Source organism: Cataglyphis hispanica, chromosome 20, assembly GCF_021464435.1.
Source record: "Cataglyphis hispanica isolate Lineage 1 chromosome 20, ULB_Chis1_1.0, whole genome shotgun sequence".
Classification (NCBI taxonomy): domain Eukaryota; kingdom Metazoa; phylum Arthropoda; class Insecta; order Hymenoptera; family Formicidae; genus Cataglyphis; species Cataglyphis hispanica.
In genome coordinates, this window is record NC_065973.1 from 1,696,273 (window position 1) to 1,715,899 (window position 19,627).

At 37.1% G+C, this 19,627-nt stretch overlaps 1 protein-coding gene across 7 annotated transcripts in view; it reads right to left on the bottom strand.

Annotated features, from left to right (window-relative positions):
* Positions 1 to 19,627, bottom strand: part of LOC126856885 (uncharacterized) — a 312,768-nt gene that overhangs the window by 227,525 nt on the left and 65,616 nt on the right. For all 7 annotated transcript variants that reach the window (XR_007688422.1, XM_050605856.1, XM_050605855.1 and 4 more), the window contains one exon: positions 6,791 to 6,932. Coding sequence is in view for 6 of the 7 variants with exons in the window: in XM_050605856.1 (XP_050461813.1) it covers positions 6,791 to 6,932 (142 nt within the window). In the remaining variant the exon portion in view is untranslated. The remainder of the gene's footprint in view (positions 1 to 6,790; positions 6,933 to 19,627) is intronic.

Below are 19,627 nucleotides of genomic sequence, written 5' to 3' on the forward strand. Positions count from 1 at the left end.
ATGCGCTATTTCGACCAGTTTGTATTTTTCACTAGCGGGTAACAGCCCTTGAAGCGCTCCCGCGAACAAGAAACGTCAGTGATATGCCTCCGAGGATGGGTTTATCTCGTTTCGTAAAATGTGATAATTAAAAAAGCACGACCTTTGTCTTCATTTACGCCGACGAAATGAAACGTTCACGTTAAAAATTCAATTAAATACAAACAGAGCATTGCGTTGGGGACTGGTTAAACTCAGAGCACGCGGCCTGCACAGCTTGAGCGTAAGAATGCGTATCATTGCGTCTTTTTGGCGGTACAGAAAGAGAAGGCATAGAAAATAGAAAAAAGTAGCGCTAAATTTACATGACATTAAAGTATAATTTGTAGTGCAGTTAGTCTCACACGAGAGACGTAAAAAATATTGTAAAAGCTGCTAACAATAAACTTTAGTTAATAAGTTAATAATTTTAATTAATAGTTTTAATATTAGTTATAATAGTTTTAATATTAATAGTTAATAAATTATTAACTATTAATTAAAGCTTTAAAAAACTGTTTTAAAAAACTAATTTAACAAAATTTTAATTTTAATTCTACAAATTGAATTGGAAACAAAGTTATCAAGATATAAAAAATAAAATAAAAGACAAAAATATTGTAAAAAAAATATGAAGCGTCCAGTTGAATTTTCGTTACAGAAAAATCGATTTCTAAGTTGCAGTTAAAGAAATATCTCTGGCAATATCCCAGGAGGATGCCGCATATAATCGTCCCGTTACCATCGGCTTTTTACGAATTCTCTTCTTCGGTCTATGGTTGAAAATTAAAGACGTTGTACCGGCTAGATCAGCAAGAAGAATGATAAAGAAATTTCCGATGATAAATCATTCCTCGTCGGCAAAGCGGCAAAAATGCTCGCCGGCACAAAAACTTTAAGACGCGTGTGGTTATCCGACGATAAATCAATTTTTCGTTGCCATCGTACAGCGATCGTAGCCGGATGCGCGGAACGAACGACAACAATGATGGAAAAGGGAACCAAAAGTATATAGATGGGGTTGAAAAATTAAACAAAAACAATGAGGCGCGGGCACAATGAGGAAATAAGCACCCATTGATAATGCCGCGAATCACAAGTCCAAGGCCTGGCAACAATGGGACATCAGAATGGCTATTATGCCCGGGGTAGACTCAATTATTTTAAGCCACTTTTGTGCCGCGCTAATGAAGCGAACAAAGCCGAATATTAAAGCAACCTCCTATCAGCCGTCGCGCTAATCTCCACTGTTCCCAACGTTACGCTAACGTCTTCCATAAACTTTGACCTACCAAGTGGTATCGCCGCCTTAATCTCGCGAGAAATAAATTTCAAATAATTTCAAGATCTATTGGAGTAAAAAATAAGAATATGAAATACCCCCATTATATTTATATAATACGCTTTTAATTAGTTTGAAATAAAATCATACTTTATTGTTTTGAATTTCCATCTTATTTTATAAATTTCTATCTTTCTCTTTCTCTCTACATTTTCCTCGAGAAGTGAAATCAGCTCTCCATTTCAAAATTATCGAGAAAATAATTTTGTTCGCGAAAAACCAAGCTACCGCGATATATAAAACGGCGTCTATAAATTCTTCTGGGACGCGAATAAAGCACCCGATACATTCCCACCCACTTTGCGACACCGTTGATCCGAGAATAAAACACAAGCGTAGTCGTCTCATGACTTTTACAAAAATTCCATCGATATCGCGATCGGAGCCACCGTTCGTGTGAAAAATTCTTTGACGAGTAATCCCGTGACGACAAAAGTACTGACATTCCCGATATCACTCGAGTTGCCTCGTCGCGAAATAATCCCTCGGAGACGACGAAAGATTCCGACTCGGAAGTAACCAAGAATTTTTTCCACTTCGTCGAGGTTAACCGGCGCTACTTGATATAAAAGCCGCCAGGTGTAAAGAGCGGCATAATTGTACATTACTAACACAGAAAATATAATAAACGCGCACACAATTTCGATCACTAATATCTTTTTCTTCTTATCTACAAATTTTTCATAATTAAAATTAATGTTAAAAATAATATTTCTAATTTTAATTGAACAACAAAGAGACTTTTATCAACCAAACTACCTTCTATTGTACCTTTTTAATTTTAGAAAAAATTTTTTAAACGCCAAAGATAATAAAAGCAAATTACAGCTAAAAAAGGATAACAAATCAGATTTTTCAATTTATATAGTTCGCTGATGATATAAATGAAGAGACAATATTTATCGTTAGAAAATTTATTGTAAATCTGAATCAACTCGGCAATCAAGTCATTTTATAGTATTTATTATCGTTGCTTGTCAGAGTGCGCGTGCCTTTTTAAAGACTCGCGGAAAAATCCTGTTAATTAGAGCGTCAGAGTAAAGCGTGAGGTGGAGAGATCAGCAAGAGCAGGAAAACTGGAGAGATAAATAAGAGAGTTTCTTCTGCGAAATTCCGCAGAAGACATGACATCAGTGCCAAAAGAAAGAGTGGCGTTGTCAGTTGCGCACGATCGCGCATTTTCCATCTTCCCTTGCTTCCTATGATAAGACTATATTCTTCTTAAAAACCTATATTTTCCGCAGAACGAAAGTACTTGGCTTCGGAAAATACGTGACATTCCCGTAAACTCTTTTATTTATTATTCTGATAAACAATTTTTTTAATAATAAAATAATAAAAAATTTTAACGTGGAAAATTATCTCAATTGCAATGAAATACAAACGCATGCATTTTTTTTTTTTTTTAATAAGAGGTCACTCATTCTCTTTTCCCATTCCATTATTTCTATTTATTTTGACAAAGCTGATAACGAATTAACATTACATAACACTCACGTCATTCTCGTACGAAACATGCTCACGATAAAATAAAAGGATATTTCCATCGGGCTCGAGCCCTTAATAATGAAACAGGAATGAGAAGCAAAGAAAGATGCCGTCAGGAAAATATAGAGGAAGAAACAACGAAGAAAGGTATACGCAAAAGCCAAGATTTCACCCTATCCTCGAGTCTGGATGATGGAGCGCGACCCCTCAGTTCACTGATATGATAAACACCTGGAATGACAGCGGGTATCCGCCCTTTCCCTCGGCCCTTTAAGTTAATCACATCGGGTGGGCAAACTCTCTGATTAAAACGGCCCTCCGTCCCTTCTTATTATTATTGTTATTAGAGACAGTAAATGCAGGGCACTCGAGAGAATCATCGAGCGAGATGCCAAGCAGCTATCCCGTATATATATAGATACGTCTGCGCGCGCGAATACGCAGATACTTTCCTGACCGTCAAAATTTTCGAGATTATTAAACGGTTGAGATGAGCCGAGAAATGAGACGCGTGCTCAAGTCGTTCCTTAATTATTTCTCATTATCAATCCCATACTTATACATGTCGCCATGGTGAGAATTAATGTTTGCGATCCATAACGTGAAAGAGATACAACAGTTTAGAATAAAATCGTTTGAAAAATAAGACATTGCTCAGACATTTATACTGTTGATAAGAAAATCAAGAGTATGTTGTATACAAACTAGTTTGACGTTTTAATAAAAAAAATATATATAAATTGCATCCCGCGCTATAAATTTTGACATATGTACTTAACAAAGTGATTATCAAAACGATTACGAACTGATAAACGCATATCATGCATATGCAAATTTTGACGACTTCTCTTCAATCGCTAGTAACATTCCGGTGTCGGCTGCGCACATTCACACACGCGCTCTCTTATTAAATCAGAAAATTCATTAAGGCCGAGGTTTGGATTACGCTCGAAGGCTCGGTATTTAGCGAGAAGGCGGGATCCCCGTCGCCAAGGGCAGCGACAGCAAGATCGTAAGGATTAAAAGCCGACCATAACGAGGCGACCCTCGTAACAAATTACAAATAGTGTCTTCTGTTGGCTTCTGAGACGAAGCGCCGGTAACTACGTAACGTCGAACGAATGACTTCTTTTAAGCTCGAAGCGAGCCATCGCACCGACAAGAAGATCGAGATATCGAGCTCCTAACTGGAGAACGAGATCCGGTTGCAAGCGCAGCGATCTATCCTCGAAGCGACCAATCATGCTAATAAAGCCGCCGGGCATAAGTAATACGGAACGATCGTAAATCTTCGCAATCCCGATGAATACGCGCCAATATCGATATCGGAGCCGGGAAACAAATATACAAGGAAGAAACAGTCGGAGTCTTCCGCCGTGGTACTTAATTTTAGATTTTTCTATTCTTGCTGATTAGAACGCCACGTGAAGCATACTTGGTCGTATTCAGCATCGTAAATACATATGTTTGTTTTATGAACATGTTTCGATGTCAGTCAGAAATGATCAAGTGTTTTAAAAGACATTACTTCTTCAAGTGTCTTCACATATTTTATATAACTCCAAGTATAAATTTTATTATTTATTTAATTTAAAAAATAAAGAAAAAACTTCGTCCAATAATATCCAATAATATTTTTTTTCAAGACCACGTTCCATGTATATCTTTAAAATGCAAGTTCAATGTTTGCGTTTGAGACCTGACTTGCGAGATTCCTGATTCGTTATACCGTGATAATGCGCATTGTTGCACCTCATGTTTTTCCAAAGACTCGTCGCGTGCTGCTATTGCATACAGGTGTGCACGCGGGGTCGAGTCATCAGCGCAACAAGCTGCACGCGGGGAGACACGCAACTGAGACATTACATAAGGTTGCTACTACGTGGCAAAAAGAGAGCGGGGAAGGTGCCGCGAAGGAGCCATCGACGAGCAAATCCGCGAGAGGAAAGTACGCGAGAAGGAAAGGAAAGGCGGGAAAGGGAGGATGGGGAGGAGGGGGAGGAGGGGGAGGAGGGAGAAGAGTGGAAATAATGAGTTCGCGACCGGGGCCTGCCTCGGCGCGTTACAAAACGAGTCCTACCTGCCGGCAATGATTGCCGCCTTGCACGAGCTAATAGCACCCGCGAACGTAACGAAGGGTTATGCGGATCACGGGTTTGTTATTGGCTCGCTTAATGACCTATCCGCTCGTTCTACCTGTCCGAGGTGTAGTCCTATGACCGCCGCGTCGAGCCGCCGACAACATAACTGATCACCGTGTATGGAGTGTCAGCATAATTCTCTCCCCCCTCCCCCACCGAATTTACACACGCGGAAGAGATATACAAAGCTAAAAAAAAAGCATCTATAATGACGCCGTTCACTGTCCTTTCACTGTCAATATTATGGAAAAACAACTTTGCGCGATGTTGTATAATACATTTTTATATACGATTAAATAAACGTTAATTTCCAATGTAATAAACATTAATTGGTTTCCAATACAATAAGCATTTATGCTGATCAATAGCAAATAAATAAACATGTTTTTGATAAGATCTTTTTGTAAATAAATTGTATAGATTTCTTATATAGAAGAGTGGATATATATATATATATATATATATATATATATATATATATATATATATTTTATATTTTATATATAAATATATAAAGTATTTTATATATAAATTGGACTATACACTGCAAAATGTATAAAAATTTCATGAAAAAGCAAGTAGAAAATACGAAGTAACGCGAATGAAAAAATTTTAATAATATGCAATCTTTTCATCATACGCTCACTGTATGCTTTTCAAGAGATATATCATTGAAAAGCGAGATACTAAAAGAGAAAGATCCTTAATAATAATTAGATCACGGTATTTACAGTTACTTAAACATTCATTCGAAGTTTACGTTTCGCGAATCTGGGTCGCGTGCTCCGTCCTGATTCCAAGCCAGCTTTGGAATCAAAACCACACGGAATGATTTGAGTGGCTTGGTTGCAACTCTGATGAGACTCTCGATTGGGAATTGCACTCGTGTGATTTATTTCTGCAATATTTGAAACGTCAGCAACAGCGACCCAACTACTTGTCCATCGTAATGGAGCATAAGATTCATCCAATATTTATGCATCGGAAATCGTAAGAAACTCTAGATTGTTAATTGAGATATTTTCTCTTTTGTGAAAAAAAAAAAAAAAAATACTCGAAACCTAACATGCCCATCATTGCTAAGGCATGTTGAACGTACGTTCACTAACAAAACGATCTCGTCTTATTCCACAGAAAGAGCTAAATAAAATCCGAGTTTTAAATATATTTTAATATATTAATATAATAATAATTTAATATAGTCGTTTTCCGTTTATAATTAATATCCAATAAATCCGACTTTGTACATTTGTTTATTTAAAATTTTGAATGCAATCACAAAATGCGTGAAATACCGAATATTATTCGCGATGCAAAAATCTAAAAGCCGCTTGATATCGAATCTCTCGTTTCAATCTGCCGTAAAAACTTGTTGCCGACTTACCGCAGCCGTATTCCAGAGATCTAAACGACGAGTTGCACGATATCGTAAAGACCGTCCGCCGTGAAAATCCCGGCACGTGTCGTTTATACTCCAAAGAGATCTTTCGCGCTATATATCGTGCCAGGCACAGTCCGGACTCCCTAACCAGAAATCGCAGAAATAGTCCGGGCGAGTTAGAAACTCGCCGCGTTTCGACTTTCGTAGCGGCGAGGATGTAGTGTGCGCGCATTCCCGCCCAATAAATTAATCACGAAACTTTCCCAATGTTGAAGTCCGCCACAAACTAATTTGCTGGCCGGCTCGGAAAGTACGGAACCCCCCCCCCCTCCCCTCCTCTAGGGGGGCAGCCAAAGTATAATGGGTACGGATCGACGCACGTGCGCCCGACGCATAATCATTGCATTTATATTCACTCACCATCGATATTAGACGAGGATTGATCCACGCCTGCTGCATGTTATCGTCGAGGTACCGCTTCGCTATCCGGGCGATGTTTTCGTGCGGTTCTTTCTTCGACACGGCCGATACGGTGGGCGGGACGACGACGTTGGCATTGTTCCTGAAACAGAAACGAAATGAACGTTAGCATCGATCGAGCCTGATTTGTAAACATCTCGTCGAAAGTGAAGGCCATTATTATTGTGCTGCGCGATAATGAAAATATTTACGGTAACGAAAGATGCTTCCTAATCGATACTTGAGTAAGGAAAATCTGAAGTTGGAATAAAAAAAGAATACACAATCTTGATTAAATATATAATGCATCTTTAAAAAATTATGTTGCGAGTCAAATCAATAAGCATTCAACATTTAAAAAGCACACATAAAGATTTTTAAATATTGCTTCGTTCAGTCCGAATTTTATATTTTTGTATTAATTTTATTATAATATAATATAAAAATATATATGCTTTTTAATTTGTAATTGTATTAACATAATGTGTCAACTATCTAGCATAATGCCGCTTTAGAAAATAGGTGGTGTGACAATCACATAATCGTTGATGTCGTGTAGTTTGCCAGAACATTTCGATGAACGATGTCGGGACATTTGTACGCGCATGAAATTCTCGGCATGCGTCGAATAACTCCAAAGTCAAATCACGTGTGTCTCTTCTCGAGAACATTCGAGGACATTCGTGTATAACTGAAACGACCGTCGCGATTTAACTTAAAGTACGTCGGAACGTGCTTGAATTTTTCGCATTGTTGTAACGCGTACACGCTTTAAATATTTTAAAATCTGAACGTTTAGACAACGTTAAACAACCATCTCGTTTTATTTCTCCCTGATGAAAAAATTATTCTCCTTTTCTTGACAGCTGAATGCAAATTCAGCGCTTGGAACAACACTGAAATCTGAGTAAATGGCCAGCATTCTCGGACTGTATGGCGTTAAGTGCTATTATTTACTTGGATGAGTTATTAACGCGAACGACATTTGACGGAGAATAGCAATCTAAACGGACGAGGCGGGTATGTAGGGGGGGTCTTGGAGGCCACGAAATTAATGGTGCCGCATGGCGATGTATCAAACCGAATCTATTGTGCAAGCGCCATACTATTGCCACTGTCATCTACTATTGCCGGTCATCACCGGCCGCCAGATTGCACGTTGCAGAAACGACGCAGAAACAGTTTTGGAAGGAGATACGCGATACGTATCTCCGATCGCAAAGGATCATTATATGCAGCCGCAACTGTCTTCATAATTGGATTAACGCAACGATATCCGCTTTGTTGGGAAAAAAATTACGTGTTTAAAAACTATTAATTTTTTCGGATTAATAAAAAAATTGAAAGCAAAATCACAAGAGAATTTCCTTTCATTAAATTCTTAAGATTGCAAAGCGCTATTATTCACCGCGCATGCATTCTAATGACGCGAGACGCACATCGGCGTAGTCAGACAGTGACTGAATTCCCCATCGTACCTTCGCAATTATCCCATTAATCCCAAGATGGGTTACACCGCGCGCAGACGTATTTTTTAACTTTCTTGCGACGTCTTTGAAGCTTACGGCACAACCTATACGCGGCATTGTTTTGCATAGAATTAATTATCCGCCTATCCCGCGGCATTGTACCGAAATTTACGTCTGCCGTTTGTTTCTGCCAGAGCTGCTCCGAGAAGAGACTCGATAGAATATTCGCACTTGAGATTATGTATGCTGAAGTTCCGATCCTCTCTTCTCTCTCTCTCTCTCTCATGAGATAAATTAAATCGTAATAAATCAACTTACTTTTTTTATTATTTCATTATCTCAATTACAATATTAATTATCCATCATTCATATTCAAAATATTAATTAAAAAAGAAATCACATATTTATCTTTTTTAATTCTTTATAATAAAATGTTATTATATTTATGTAATATAAATTATTCCTATTTTTTCTTGAGATTTACATGGATCTACGTTTTTCGTCAGACCCTGCTCTCAGCACATCTTGCCAAGCACAACTTCATACAATGCATACCTATGAATAATCGCATACTTGCGAGTGTGTATCGTATATGTAGAAACGTTACGAAACACGCATTCGTATTCAATGGAAGCCTCCTTAGCGTTTAAGCGCGTGCGATTGCGAAGCAAGCGGGAACTGAGACGCTGATACGCTGTGGATATCCCATAAGTGAATTATGAGAGTTTATCGCGACACCGTCGCCCCGTGCTGTCCCGTGGCGCAGCTGCTGGTTTAGGCCTCCCTAGCGGGTTAAATTATTGCCGGGATCCCCCGAAACCGTCTAAATTATTGGACCCGGCTTCGAATCAGCACCTCCAGCACCTTAAATACGCAAGCGTCTCCTCAAGTCGACGGCACGTTTCATCCGAATATATGTATGTATATTTGAACCGAGCAATTTACAATTACCGAGCAATAAGTACAATTACCAAAATGCATTCTCTTTATATGGAAAAAAATTGAAATAATACGAGTAAAAATACGAGTTCCGTATTTTTTTTTTTATTTAAATATTTTTTTTCAATAAGCTAACAAAACTAAATTTGCAAATGGAAAATGAACTATCTAAAGTTTCAATTTATTTATAAGCGTAGACAAAAAAGCAAAATTGAATATTATTTTAAACAACAAAAACAATTAAAATTTCTGCATTATTTTCGATAATTCTTTATTAATTTAAAACATTAATTTTTTTTAGGAAATAAAGATAAAGAATTTTACACAATATTTATGCAGATGATCTTTGCATGGAACAATTTATTATTAAAATCATCAAAAGTATCTTGTCTCACACATTTTTAAACAATTATATCGTTAAACTTTTTTCCATTCATACACGATGAAACGTATCAATTTATAATCAATAATTTTGTAAATTGCTCAAACTAATTCGTATGTTAAACTGTGAGAGACTAAATTTTAAAGAGACGATATCTTATATAACGATCATCGATCGATCATTTGTCTCGTTTAATTCTCCCACATCAATTCAAAGCCAATATATATCCAAGACGTTCAGCGAAGGCGAAACATGGTACTTTCCTATTCTCCTCGTATAAGGCGCAGCGAAATAAGTGTGGGAGTTAATAACGCAAAAGATGAAAAAAAAAAAAAGTAGCCATCTGCGAGGCGAGCGCAAAGCGCGAATAAGGAGGGGGAAACGGGATAAAGAAGGCGATGGGGACGACGCAAGATCGGAGGAGATTCACGGACTATGGAAGATAATCTTCAGGACTACACGTTATATACTCCTTTTGCTCGTCTCCGCGAGTTTTACAGAATCCCCCTCGGCGGGACCCGAGAAGAAGCGACTGAGGAGAAGCAACACGGACGATATCCGACGCCGAGCCGAGATGAGGCAAACCGCGCCACTACGCTCGCTCTAAATCTCCGTAAATGCGTCGTCCGGCTGTTTCCCCCTGTTTTTCACAGGTGTATCCCGTTATACAAACCTCTCGAGACGGTTCTCACGAAAATCCGCGCCGGCCGTCCGCTGAATGAAAATTCACGGTGAGAAACTTACTCGCCGCCGCAAGCAATGGGGCGCGGGCGAAACGAAAATGTACGGCGCGTTGTGCTTTGCCGAAAACAACGCTTATCACACATCGTCGAGACGATTTGGAGAAAATCACAAATATTTTCAACAAAAGAGATGTAAGATGTAAACATAAATATTCCATAACAATCTCTAAAAGCGATTTTCTCATCTTAATTTCATAAAAATATCTGTGTAAATGAGACATAAACAATCAATATAAACATATTATCGTTTTGCCCTCAATAACCATTACTATAATTCTATAATATATGCAAAATGTGAGCAATGAGAGCACAGCTAAAATTTCATTCCAACATATAACTTACTAGAACTCACGGCAAAAGTAAAAAACAATAAAAAAAAATCTTCGTCGCAAACTTTCTGAATGCTCGGACAATAAATTCGAACTTTAACAAACATCTCGCTCACTATCTGTCTTCACACTATCATCAAGTAAACAGATTGTTACGCGGCAAATAGATATCGTCTCGCGTATTATAACTCTTAGATAGTTTTAAACCCGTTAAAAAATCTTCGAATATTTTCATTAAAACAATACAATTGTAACTCCTGCGGATCACTGCACGAGTCACGAACTGCCCCGTTTATGCCTCGTTTGATTTGACAATTATACAATTATATAATTAAAAATTTATTGTCTCAATTGTCATGATACATTTGTAGACACGTATAACGACGTTCTTTTTGGCCACGATCTTAAAATAAGATACAGTTATTGGCGAGGGTGCAGGATGCGCATACATATATACAATCTCACATATATCAGGATAACTTTCTTGCCATTTTCACGAGCAATAAAGCGCCGATTGCGTGACACGTAAATCTGGCTATGTTTAATGGGAGTAAAATCGATCGACGAAGCTTCTCGATCTCTCGCGGACCATCTGCTTAACCAGTCATTTTCTGCAAAGCGCCTAAGATTATCGATCGTAACGTATGATCGGTAAACGACGCATGAACGATCCTCGGAAGACTCGAGAAACCGATTTCGCGGCTCTGAAATTTGTTATCTGCGATCAACTTTTTTTTTATTATAAAAATCAACGCTGTATGCAGTCTGCAACTTTTCCATCACCTATCTTATATTTGTAGAATATCAAAAATTTTGTATCCATATTGAGCATAATAAAATTTTTTAAATAATTCAAATATATATATTTTTTTCTTTATCTAGCTTTTTGACATATCTTAGATTTATTATCAACATTTAAATATCGCAATACAATTCCAAAAAAACGCGCAATTTTTTACAAATCTATTGATATTGCATCGACTAAAAAACATTAGGTATATTTTTGACATCACGTACAATCAATCGATATTTGTCGCAGCTGTAAACAATTCTGTTTCTGCCAAGGCACGCGAATCCGCAACACGTCGTATTATGATGCCTGATGTACGCCAGTCGCATCTATGGACAAAGATGCACTTTCGATCGCAGTATCTAAAGGATACACAGCGGATATTGCGAGAATCTAGAAAGGCGATTTGCTGTCTTTATGTGCTATGTTTGATGAACGATTCATAGCGTATGAATTACGGATTAAGGATAACGGCACTTTTTTACACCGATCATTGTTTATGATGTAATTGACTGAAATAAATTTTTAACAATCTTTTTGAAGCATATAAATTTATATACGTAATTTTTATTTATAGAATAATTCGCTTTTATTTATAAAAGACTATATGTTTACGTATAATCTTATCAGAAATGTTTTAGTCTCGCAAAGGACATATTCTATTTTTAAAAATAATATTTTTTCCATAAACAAAATATAATTATTTGATATTCTACAATGGAATTACGATCGATTAATATTCTCTTTAATAATATTGTTCAAACTGAAGTTTTCCACATTTTATTTCTTTATGCATTCTTTCTTCTTTATACTCTGAAAAGAAGGATAATGCCGCAATGCAATTTTTATCAATCTGCGGAATAATTTGTTAACTTCATATTTAAAATCGAAGTTTGCTCCACGACGCGAGAATCTATTTTAGGATGCGGAAAAGTGTTGCAATATTCATCGAGGATTTATCGATGTGCGATACAATACTTCGTAATCCCGAAAGAATAGTTTTGAATAAATAAGCGATTCGGAAACAAGTAAATAAACGAGAAAAAAAGTAAAAATAAATAAATAACGAGATGGCAAGGGGTTCATTCGCATTCTGACGACTTCTTTGATATTAATTAGCAACGATTAACATTTGCACGAAGGAATCCGTCGAGATATACCGACAGGAAGATATAACGATGTGTTTTCCATGAAAATAACGATGTTCCACGTCTACTTCGACAAGACGATACCGTTCAGTACCTTCGCATCTAAGTGCGATAACACTCCAGGTGATAAACCAACAGTATAATCTTTAGATGCCTAAGAAGTTATTGGACTTTAGATGCATTCTGTTTTAAAAGTCATTTTAATATATCTAGTCCTCTCTTTATATCTATTTAAAATAATCATCTTTTTAAACAAAATTTATAAGTGAAAAATATTTGTATATTATTTTTTATATGCAATTAAAAAAAAATTCATTAATGAAATTCAAGGATTTTCGCTCCAAAATTTTCTAATAAATTAATATTCATAAAAGATTGCACGTCGACATCAAGTCTAACAAGGAAATTTATATGTTTCGGTAAATTATTCCCAACTTTTTTATATACTGTGTTTATATAGATTATGTTCTATTCAATGCAAATACGTGTATGATTCGGTACGATCTCAATAAGAGACACTGTTATTCACGCGCCAATATTTGATGTCTAAAAATTTTCCAGCAAGAGCGATTTTATCGAAACAAGATTATTTATGGCGCGTACTTTCTAAATGTCGAACAATCATCGGCATTGAGTACAGGTAAGTAAGATTCCGGAACAAAATCGTTAAACGATCCCATCCTAGCGATCACGGGTGCGTGCTCGTCGGTACCTTTGAGAGATAACACCGGTCGTAAATCCGTTAAGTCCCGCGATATCGATCTGCCATTGGACGAACCACGCTCCCATAACACGATACAATCAAGTCCGGTCTTCGGACGCGTGGGTATCTTTCTTTGTCCTATTCTACTCCGGCATCGATTGCCTCTTATCGATAGTGCATTCATCGCACGACCGATGCAACTCAAAACGATGACGATCTGAATACATGCTATATTAACTATTATTTTATTTCTATTAAATTGGTTTTAAAGTGTTTATTAATAATAAGACTAAGATAGATAAATAATCTATAATCTTCAATTTCAGGATTATTTTTGAAATAATTATGTAAAACGCTAAATTGTAAAAAAATTAGAAAAAATTTTTAGAAGACAGTTACGAAAAGTTCAGAAGCAGCTACATACAATATAGCGCTAAATGTGCGTTGAGAATACAAACCGTGGAAAGCGCGGAAAACTCGGTGCTTGCCTTGTTATATATAGCCCGTTTGGGAAATACAGGAAAAACTCAGGTCGCACACGAAATTTGCCGTGCTCGTCGAATCAACAGCATCGGTCGATTACGTTGCTGCAGATGGTTACGCGAGAACGAAGTAAAGGGTGTCAAGTAAAGAGCACGGCGCACACACTAAGCAAAGGATGAGCCGAAGCACGTCGAAAGATAAATAGACTATCAGATAGTATCGACTCGGCAGCAGCCCTCGGGGCTTTCGCTCCTTCCTTTTCCTCTTCTTCCCTCTTGATCCTCGTCGTCTGGCTGCTGCCTTCTTCTTCTTCTTCTGCTTCTTATTTTTCCTTTTCCGCTACGAGTCGCGTATGCCTGCGCCCAACGAGAGTACCTGTAATATCCCAGTGCTATATTCCGTCGCTTACGAGTAGGCATTCGAGACAGTCTAGCCGCCGGTAGCGAGACACGTATCAACGATAACGATAATCGGCAGGAATGCACCGTGCTCTTTGCCCGCGTCATTTCTCTTTTATCCTTGTTGGTAGCCACCTTTCGCGCTTGCTTCATCGTGCATATAGCTTCGCAACCACTTGCATCCCTGGGGCACAGTAGCCTTTTCATGCGATATCATGACCGAGTCGTCCTCGAAAGAGGTGCGTTAAGAGAGAAATCTTATGCGAGAAGTCTCTTCTGTTTTTCCACCTCATGCGTTTGATGCCTCCGATGTGTTCTGGCTTATCGGAGGATGATAAACATTTAGAGGTAGTAAGATATCCACGAGGTGAATCGTGAAAAGCCATAACGCCAGCAAAAATTCCTAATGAACCGTTTTTTTATCTGCGACTTTACTTTGTACGAGAAGCACAAAATTTTATGTAAAGATAAGAGAAGCAAGTAAAATGACTTTTATGACGAGCGTAAATAATGTTCTATAAAAATCCTGCGGAACACATCATGCGATCCGACGACTGCTTCATGACAAAAGTATGATTAATTTCGTAATGTAACTAACGTGCAGTGATTAGATTCCGTGCGAGAAGAAAAGCTGACGATGATCGCGGCTTTCGTTCTTGCGGTTAGAAAGAAAATAATGGATACGGTACATAACTGCTGCGCTCTGCGGCGCGTTAATTCCGAAACCCTTTTCACGAACGAGACGAAACACGAACATGGGGAGAAAAGAAAGACGCGGTGCCCCGAAACGTTCACCTTCTTCTATTCCACGCATCGTTAGGACTTACGTAGCCGTGGCCGCGGGACCTCGCGAGATTTAGCAGCCATCGTCGTTGATTTGTGACCCATTGTTCTCCGCTAACCGGCGGAGCAGGGTTCTGAATAGGGGGAGCAAGTCCAACTAAAAACTGGACTATCAAAAGTAATGGCCATCGATTTGCTGCCACCGAAACTACGGAACGCGACCGGTGACTGCGATTCGTAATCGCGCGTTTTTGCTTCTGTATCCTATTCTATATATATATATATATGTATATATATGTATTATACCTTCGATGCCATAAATTTGGATCGAGCGAAAGAAGCTTTCATTAAATCTGAAAAAACTATAAATAGATTCTTCGATATTTTTTTTATTACAATGTATTATAAGAAATTATGAAAATAACATTATTTTGAAATATAAAACTCATAAAAGTACACGAGACAATATTTAAATATATATACAATTATAAAAAATACTATTACATAATTATATATTTTGTCTATTTGAAGAAACACTTTTCCTTTAACTTAAAAAAAAAAAAACCTGCGAACAATTACAAGCCGTCTTCTACATATTCCCTTAAAACTTTTATAATTGTAAAAAAATTGTTGTTTAAAATTAAAATAATAGTGAAAGTGATTCTTGCAAAGCTTACAATTTATTATTCCATGCATTTCTCGCGATCTGGCAATTTAATCGAACGCGCGTTACAACTTTCATTGTGCATTCATAAAAAACGGAATGCCGCGTCTTCGATACTGAATGCCCGTTTAATCTACCCATCCGTTCGACAGATTTTGAATGGGAAGTCGAAGAGCCTCGCTCGTTCTCGTCGAACGATCTGAGAAACGGAACAGACGTAATAGACTGGTGAAGTCGATTCCTGCGAAGTCAGAGCGACACAATAGAAAAAGACGGTCGTGGAACGAACGGGCTCGTCCCCCCCCTCCCAAGACCTGCTTTATTTATTCCATTATCCCGAGGACAGGTAACAATCTCCCGCTGTCTGGCAGCACGCTTCTCGTCAGTGTACATCGACGCTTTGCAATCAATGTTGACATAGTCGAGAAGATATCAAAACAATAAAAAAAAGTCGCGTTTTCTTAATGGATTGTAAAATTTTTTTCAAAAAAGTTTCATGAATTTATAACTATTTATGTCTTAAGAGTTTAAAATTATTAATAAGTAGTTGTAGAAAATGTAAAAAGTAATTTGTAAACAAAATAAAATTTGATTTGGCACTTTGTTCATTAATTAAACAGATTATCTTGTTTTTTCGATCAGAGAATATCTGTTTAAAAAAAATCTTTAATTAATTAATTAATTTTCAAATTTAATTAGTTTTAGAATCTAAAAGAATTATTTTATATGTGTACGTCCACAGGATACGGTTTCTGATTATTTTCCATCCTTGGCTTGCGATACGCTCATCATTATAGACGGTCGATCGGCTTTTCCTCCGCTTCCTAGATAGGTCGTCAATCTTTGACATTATATCCCAACGAGCTCACAACGCCGCGATGAAGCTGGCATTAATTAAAGCGCGCTCGTTAATTGACGGACAAATCCGAGCGGGCCACGGATAAATACAGACACCTCGATCGAGACGTGAATGGCATTGTCAGCGGCTCGAAGAACTGCTTCCCGGGGAGAGATAATCAATTCCCTTGGCTGCACCGCCGGCTTTAGCTATACTGTAGGATCGATGTAGAAAGGATAATTAAGCGAGAACGTCAGAGATACAATACTCGTTTCGTTGACATTAATTGGCTTGATCATGTCACATTATCATAATGACATTAATGGAGCTCTTCATAGATTTCTATTTTTAAGCACGGATTAAATAACGCGAGATATTACTTATTAATTAAAATATAGTTGAGAAAAGATTTTTATGTATATGTACTGCTGAACATCTGAAAACTTTCATCAGTATAAATATAGATGTTAAAATTTATTTTTAGATAATTTAAAGTTTAACTGCAAATATATTAAGATAGATGTGAAAAAAATTTTATTAAAAATTATCTTTCGAAAAATAGAATATAGCTATATAAAACTCGGGATATTTTTTGCAAGTTAGATAGTATTTTTTATAACACTCTATTCGGGATCAGATTTCACATAGTGAGAAGGTGCATCGCAATATATCACATTCTGCCGTGTATATGCAAGCAAGCAGCTCGCTTATCCAGCGTTGCATTCCTGCGACGCGATTCTGCATTCCAGCAGATAGGTATCGGGATTTTCATCCGTATACATCCTGTAAAAGTGGGCTTCCATCCCTCGCCGACGCGATTCCGGAGATTTTATCCCCCTAGCAGCCAACCAGAAGAGGAGCGAGCCACCCCTCGGCATGATATTATGATAATACACTTATATTCATATGCAATAGGGTCCTCGACTTAGGAAGGCACGGAGGGCAACACGAAGGCGTCCTCCTCCTCGGGGTCTACAAGCCGTAATGTAATTCGATCGACACTTTAGCCCCGAGATGATGGAACGTCGGATAGAAATTGACGAGCGGTGGGATGACGTGGCTAAAGAAGGGAAGACGTTATAGTACCCAGGATGGCAGGTAAGCCTCGGCTCCCGTACTATTCGAGTGCCGAGGTTCCCCGGCACTAATTGCCCGTTAATTTGGTTAATTGTGGAGGCACGACAAGTATCGGCTTGTACCGACGATGGATCTCGCCGTGTTAATGAAGGGCGGCCCTAGGGATGAGCAGGAATTAGGAAACGCCGTTTTTTTAATGAAGAACCCCCGTAGAAAAAAGCAATTACGAACGGGCCGCTATCAATTGCAGCGCGCCATAAGAATTGCGATAGTGATTATCTTTATTAAATTTTATATAATATGCTATCAAAAATACTTTAAGAAAAAATAACGATTAATAACGCGCTCGATCATAGTTATAAAATATATTCGAAGACGCACTCTTACGGTTCATAGTTGATATAAAATAATAAAGATAAAATTGAAAATATTTTTTAACAACTGAAAAGAGAAATTTAATTCTACTAATTTGTCACATTATGAGTATATCAGATAATAGACAAATCTTAACACACACATTTGCTCCGAATTTTAGTCCACGATCGTTCATAATGTGTGTAATGATATGAAATTCTTGGTGTGCATGGGCTGCCTTCCAGCTTAATTCTGCACCTCTACGCCGAGAATTTCAGAATATTACCATGTATTAAATTTCAATACGAAAATTCGATATTACAGCATGGTACAGGCGCGCAATGCAGCGCTGGAATTTGTACTTTTTGTTACAGAACTATTCATATAGGCATATCTCACAGTTATAGACATCTCTATATATAATTCTGTAATTTTATCATATAATGCATCTATGTACGAATATATATATATATATATATATATATATATATATATATATATATAATGTTTATAAAACATAATATTTTATCTAAAAGATGCTGTATTATGAAAAAACTTTAAGGAGTTTGTCATTTCACATATTTTTTTTTTTTTTAGATAAGTAAAATTCGAAAATAAAAGAAATGACAAATTTAAGAATCAACTCATAAAATTAGTGGTAATAATATATTACAATGTTCACAACTTTTCCCGATGCCGATATTAAACAGCCTCAGCAGATTGCATAATGCCATAATATACGAAATCCGTAATGCTGGAAAACATTTTTGCGGCGCTTATTACACGCGCATTCGACATGGCTTGAATTCTCGAACGAAAGTATAAATATCCATATATATATATATATAATTTACAACTTGCAAGGTAGTTATGTAAGTATTTAGTTGCCACCCCGTCGCGTGTATCCATATATAATTTCTCAATACTCCGCGGATCCCATAAGTGCGTTGTCTTGTCGCCCAATGGCATCTTAGGCATGACATTTCATTACCGCATTTCGAACGAATTTACCCTCTTTCGTTGTTGTTTCGCCATAAAACGGTGAGCAGTTATATAAAGCAATCGTGTCATAAAATACAAGATAAGCCAAGGTAAGAGTCGCAAACTTCTTGCAACAAATATTTTTGTATCTCGACATAAATCAGTAATGTTTTTTAATTATATACAGAAATATAATAAGCTTTCGCAAAATATTATAGTCATTAAAATATCAAAAGACAGTGTAAAAAAATAGTTTAAAACATTTACGTTATAAAATTAATCTCTAAAACATTTGGAAAAGATCTCGCAAGCCAATATATTCCAAGAAAAATCTTAATATGTTTAATAGACAAAAAGACGCAGAGAGTGTAAAAATTGTAATTGATATATACAGTTTCGATCCTGCGAACCGAGACACAGCATATAAAGACCACAGTCATCCATATTCATTGACTGCTTACAGGATGGAATCATCTACAAAAGAAGAGTCGTTCGTTTTTCCCTTCTGTCGCAAGCGAATTAATTCAGTGGCACGGTTCCATCGATTAACATCTAATGCTTATTTAAGCGTGACATTTTTGACAGTCGATAGTTTCGCTCTTTCTCTTTCTCTCTCTCTCTCTTTCTGTTTCATTGTATTTAGAAACAAGATTTATAGATTTATTCAATTTATTGATATTATTAGATTTATTCAATTATATTTCTAAGAAAGTTATA